This window comes from Oenanthe melanoleuca, chromosome 3 (assembly GCF_029582105.1).
Source record: "Oenanthe melanoleuca isolate GR-GAL-2019-014 chromosome 3, OMel1.0, whole genome shotgun sequence".
Classification (NCBI taxonomy): Eukaryota; Metazoa; Chordata; class Aves; order Passeriformes; family Muscicapidae; genus Oenanthe; species Oenanthe melanoleuca.
Genome location: NC_079336.1, coordinates 61,653,084 through 61,659,145, shown reverse-complemented (window position 1 = coordinate 61,659,145; position 6,062 = coordinate 61,653,084). Strand labels below are relative to the sequence as shown.

General features: G+C 38.7%; 1 protein-coding gene across 8 annotated transcripts in view; it reads right to left on the bottom strand.

Annotated features, from left to right (window-relative positions):
• Positions 1 to 1,934: 1,934 nt before the first annotated feature.
• MAP7 (microtubule associated protein 7) overlaps positions 1,935 to 6,062 on the bottom strand; it is a 106,409-nt gene continuing 102,281 nt past the window's right edge. For all 8 annotated transcript variants that reach the window (XM_056488903.1, XM_056488904.1, XM_056488908.1 and 5 more), the window contains 2 exons: positions 3,440 to 3,666; positions 1,935 to 2,749 (listed from right to left, as the gene is read on the bottom strand). In XM_056488903.1, the coding sequence (XP_056344878.1) occupies positions 2,739 to 2,749; positions 3,440 to 3,666 (238 nt within the window). In that variant the 3' untranslated portion in view covers positions 1,935 to 2,738. The remainder of the gene's footprint in view (positions 2,750 to 3,439; positions 3,667 to 6,062) is intronic.

Genomic DNA, 6,062 nt, shown 5'->3' with positions numbered 1-6,062 from the left:
AGCAGTGCAGCAGTTGTGATGTGCTGGAATAACTCAGAGCATCATCCCTGTGAGCATCGATGTTGTGCTGTGGAGATGGAGCATGGAGCTGAGCCTTCCCCAGGCACACAGCTCCCTGCTGGGGAAGGCTTCTGCTCCCAACCCTCAGAACAGCTGAGGTCTGCACCTGCTACTCCTGCCTCACAGAGCAGTTCTACCTTGCCCCTCATGGTACAAACAGCACAACCAGCTGCAACAGCAGGCAGAGGAGCTGGCCTTCCTCCCGTGCCATATTTTATTGTCCAGAACAACACTCAACAGAAGAGAAACTATTTTCCCTGCATTAAAAGAGGCTTAACCAAAAGACTTAAAAATTAAATATTAAATCCTTTAAAAAAAAAAAAAATTCATACACCTACTTCTACTCTCAGATCCCTGTCCAGTCAGGCCCTTGACACAAGAAATTCTTGCTCTCATTTGAAACAAACCTGGATTGACTGTAATGATAAACTGTTTTAATCCTGCCCTGTCAAAAAAAAAAAAAAAAAAAAAAAAAAAAAAAAAAGAGGCAAAAACCAAAGTACGTGTAAGAAACAAAGCTGGCCCATTTTTCCATAAACAGTGAAGCAAGTGTCCTGAAGTCTCCCAAAACACAGACCAGCATAATTTATAACCAGTCCTAAATAGCTCAAGATCAACATAATTTAAGCCTGATCCTAAATGAATCCTAAGGCCTAAAACTGAAGGTAAATGTAACTGCCTATTTCATTGCTCTCTTTCTTGTTGCAAGTGACTCTGTACTGGTTTTTAGTAAAGAAATTAGAGAAAACCTGAACGAAAGTTTTAAGCAGACCATGAGTAGCAAGAAGAATTTTCCATCAGAGATTGACTCTTGCTTCAATTATGCAAGAAAATGAAAATATAAGTAGAAATAAATATTTCAAACAAGTTTTATTTGGTACTTACATGCTATATATAGTTTTAAAGAAAAACTACATATTTTGGACACTTCAAAATATTGTGGCTATGTACATGGAAAACTAAAGAAGCAAGAAAGGAACCAAATTCATTTTACTGTGTCACAAGTTACTATTGAAAGCACTCTGACTGAATGGCTGTTTTTTCCCTTCCATAAATATTCTGGCAGATGAAGTCTCTTTCATTTTATTTCCATTGCTTTTATCCCATCTCCTCTATAAGATGAACACTTGGCAGCAGCAGAAATTTCTTCAAAAATTCTTCGGCTTTTGTCTCAGAGGATTTCTTCTGCTAGCACAGACTTTCTGCACAGCTTCCTAGAGGCCTTGCTCAGTGCTCACTAAAGGCAAGTGCAGCAGTCTTAATGGTACATTCTCTGTTAGCAGGAGCTGGGAGCCCATGAGCCTCCATGTCCCCTACCTCAGATTTTCTCACTGATTCAGAGAGCAATGCCTCAAGCCCTTGGCGATGCCGCAAACTCAAGCACCCAGAGCGAGCTCTGCCCCCCACAGCATTGTTTAGCAAAGCACAAAAACGTGCAAGATTTTACAGTTCTGCACAACAGCAACCAAAAGTGTGGGATGGAACAATGAATGACAGTAGAAATCAGCATCAAACAAAAGAGAAAGCAACCTGCATCGCTCCTCTTATCACTCAAACTGCACTGCTTTATAAAAACCACACACTACATAAAAAAGCACAAAAAAATGACCATTTTCCATTTGCTCTGAAACGAGCAAACCCCAAAAATCCCCAAACCTGCATCATCATCCAAAACTCTCAGGTTTCACACAGTCTTCAATAGTCTGATAAGGCAAAGGAAAAGTCTTCCATCATTTGGAACAGCAGCAATTTACAGGACTCAGAACAAGGTATTTCCTTGTATGTGTGTGCACACGTGTGTGCACATATGCATACACATCTTTTATAGTATTGTGAGCATGGATGTAACTCAAAAAAATCAAGTTTGCAGTTTCTTTTTACCACATTTGTCTAATTTATTCAATTAAATTCAATTTATTTCTGTACTGAGCAAAATTCATAAATACATAATCTAGGAGAACAATAGGTTTTCCTCTTGTCCATGAAAAAATAATGCTTTCAAATTTTCACATTTTAAAACCTGTCTTGTTTTGTGTTTTTAGAGAAAAGGTGAGAAGATCATAGTGACGTCTCAATTTACAGAATGTCCCTGTAGGAATTACATTTACAAGAACCTGATACAGAAGCCTATAGTTTGCCCCCATAATTAGAGTTCTCTGCAATAACATTTAAACCAACAGGTTTAAATAAAACACCCCATTAACTCTACTTGTAGAGCAATGAGGCATTTATTTTTCAAGTATTAGAACCACAAAGTGTAAAAGATTCTTTGCCAATTTTGCAATTATGCCTTTTAAACCAACACCCACCTTTTTTAAAAACAAAAAAGAATCAGTCCCACCACCCAAATCAGCCCGTTACTTTCAGATTCCAGTGTCTTGTGTCTTAAGGAATGCAGAAATATTCATTTACTAACAAAAAAAGCTTGTTGGAAATAGCCATATTAAGTAACGCACGTGAAGCATGATTTTTCTAGTGATGAAAGCTATTAGAATGGTGATCCAAGTCTATTCCCCTCTTTTCTTCTGCTGGTTTTACTAAAGTCCTTCCAAAAAAGATATTCAAGAAATCTTTAAAAAACTGGAGAGAAAAAAAATAAAACACTCCTTCATAGCATGGAAGAAACTCCACTGACTGCAGAGATGCTCATATCACCTTTGGTTCTTCAGAAGAAACAATCAGATCACTTCTAAAAGAGAAGGTAAACATGACAGGTCAGAGTGAAAATTCTGTCTTCAGAATGTTGTGTGCTTATGTGATTATTTTATTGTGAGATGATTTTCCTTACATTTTTAGGCCATAGAAAAATAAAGCACTATCCAATTTAATTTGCTAAATTAGTATTTGTTTACCTAACATTCTTGAAAAGTTATGATGCAATTCAGAAAAATCCACAGTCCTGAAAACCATCCCTCAATGCCTCTGAGAAAAGGGAAGCACATCCAGAATTTCAAAAAGTAGTTTTTAAAAAGTAGTAACTCGCCTTCTGCATGTGCATGTCAAGCACTGCACTTGCAACTGGAACCTAATTGCTGATCATAAGGTTAAAACAGCAGCTGTCCCCATCACTTTTAAAAGCACAGAGCAAACCTTTCCAAGTAATTTCAAATGGCAGAAAGTATATGTGAGAAGCCCTCATCCAGGAAACTATAGGGCCTCATTACCATTGCACTGCACCTGCATGTGCTTGGCAGGCATAGCCTTACAGAGAGATGTTCTCCTGTCCCCAGATAATTTAAATTTGTTTAAAATTTAAACTGAGTTTAAAAATAAAAAATGTAGAGTTTAAAAATGCTTAAAGGAATCAACTTATTGAGAGCTCTGGGATCTCTGTCAATTACAGCAAATTACAAGTGTGAGTGAACCACAGCAAACCTACCTGCTGTTTGATGTGTTTGAACACTATCTACCTGAGGCAAAAGAGTCCCCTTATCTTCGAAGGCTAGAATTGGATTCAAAGGAATTTCGGGACTATTGCTCCCATCATTGTTCATAGCATCCAGCCGGGGTGGTTTAGAACCAATGGGCAGGTTCATGATCTCTTCAAAGTTATCGTTCTGCATAGACATTCCATTTTCATTTGCGTTTTTCTCTGGATTGAGATTGCTGAAAGAGAAGCACAGAAATTTTTCCTTACTTTATCTAGAACAGAAATTTAGTCATCCTCAAAGCAATGGAACAAATGAAAGAAAAGTCTGCATCAATCCCAAGCTTTCTTTCAGCTAGTGAAATCAAAACTATGCTTCTACCACAGTAGGAAAAACTGATTTTGCAGCCAAGTACTTGGTATTCCTTCCCTCAAACCCATGGGATAGCAGTTACCTTTGGCTACATGATAGCCAGAACTACAGGGTGCTGTGTGGACACTGCAGTCTGAGAAGCAACTGCAATAGGGATCAGTAAGGAAACCTCTGCAGCACCACCACTACCTGGAACCACCCACATAATGCAATTTACAGCCCCTAGTATCTTTCAGATCTCATAACCTTTGTGGTACCCTTTCTCTTATTGCAAATCAATGTAATTGCCCTTGGATAAGATCACTGTTATTTTTCTTATTTCTTGGATCAACTCCTGCCACGAGTTCTGGAGCATCTCCTTCTATATTTCACTTATCCAGAGAAAAAAACTCCCTTGTCAATATAGTGCTGCTTTCAGCCCCCTCTCCCATAGAAGACCTTAGGGGTCATTTCCAAAGCACTACCCAACTCCACACTTTTCCTGTTGATCATGTCCAAGCCTGTCCCAGAACCCCTCATGTCAATCTGCACTTCCATTTTCCATCTCCCATGTGACAGAGATACCTTATGAGTGAGCTCATCTCCCCAGTCATTCTGCCTTTACACGTACTCTCCCCAGACCATACTTGCTCGTGTCTCACAGCCTTGGTCCTCCCCTGCCAACCCTTTTATTAGGTGCTGCACTGTCAAATCCTTCAGACACTGCAGATGGCATGTCCTATCCTGCCAGGGAGGAGAAACTCAGGTGCTGCTTCAGTGAACAGGATGACAGTAATGGGACCATAAGCTCCTCATGGAAGAGAATACCCAAACGAATACCCAAAAATCTTGATCTTTCACAGGTGCTTCTTAAAGCTCTCAACAGTTAGATCCTGGCAATCCTGGGTACCTATTCTCTGTTTGGAACACATCACAACTGTTCAGGTTGTTTGGAAATGCTTCAGCCACAAAGGCACAGATACAAGTTTCCTAGATTGAAACTTGACTATCAATTTCCTCAGGCCATTTCTCAGCAGGTGACTTGGTTTCACAGGCTAATTTTCTGACAGCACATTTACTGGTCTTAAAAAGAAACCTGCATACAATATATTTTCATTTGCTGGCTTCTTTGTACAACTTTGCACAAACAATTAAAGAATTGTTTTACAGTATTCCACAAGAGATAAAAAAAAAAAAATAATTTTTTCTTTTGAAAGTGGCAATGCTTTATCCAAAGCCCAGATTTCTGGTGAGAATCACATTTCATATCAAGCTTTCCCAGTTTTTCAAACCATCATCAGTTCTTTTTCAGAAAGGCACTCCCCTTTTTTTTCATCTGTGGATATGCTGGGTGAATTTCAAAGTGAAAAATATGTTTCACTGTACTGAGTTTGAGAGCAGGCACAGAAACCCTGCTGGCTGCCTGGGAGAGCTCCAAAGTCACATCTGTAAGATGAGGAGCAGAATATGTGAAATGCTTTAGGACTATTAAAACCTGCTCTGCCATGTATGGTCATTAGGTTATTATTCACTTTAAGGTATCCTATTATTTATTTTATCCCCATCTACTACCAATAACCATACCAGAGCTAGGATAACCTGCCAAGTTTGATGAATGGGGTAAGAAAGAGGTGGGAAGAGAGCAACTGCTCACTCATATAAATTAAACAACACAGTAGTTCAGCAAGTATTGGAGCAATGAAGAAGTCTCTTGCTTCTGCAAACATAATTTTTCTACCCAATTTATCAGCTGACTTAGTGAATAAATAATTTTTCATATTTCATATTTATGTGTCATTACACTGCCAGCATTACACATGGAGTTAAAGCAAGATTTGTTCAGACTTGAACAGTGTCTTTTGAGACAGAGGAGTCTACAATCACAGACAAGGAAATCAGGACTATAAATATTCTAAATTTTGTGGTATAAAATCTTCTAGATTCTATGCTGCTTGATCCACCTAATTACTAGAGGTGCAAATTTAGACAAAACAAAGGGGAAAATAGAACAGTAGAATTAATTTCCACTGGACATCTTAGAGGCCACAAGTTCAAAAGGAGATTAGATAAATTCCTAGGAGATTGGTATGCCCTTCAGCTTCTGGTAATTAGCAGCTTAGGGACTACTAGAGCCTACGGTTGCATTTGGACCACAATGCTTAGCAACCCTTCATTGGCTAGAGGATCTCCTGGTAATTACCTTTTTTTTCCCCTTTACATTGTGCTATAGGCCATTAAAACAAAGAACATAAAAAAATAAAAGAGGGGTTTTGACCTGCTACT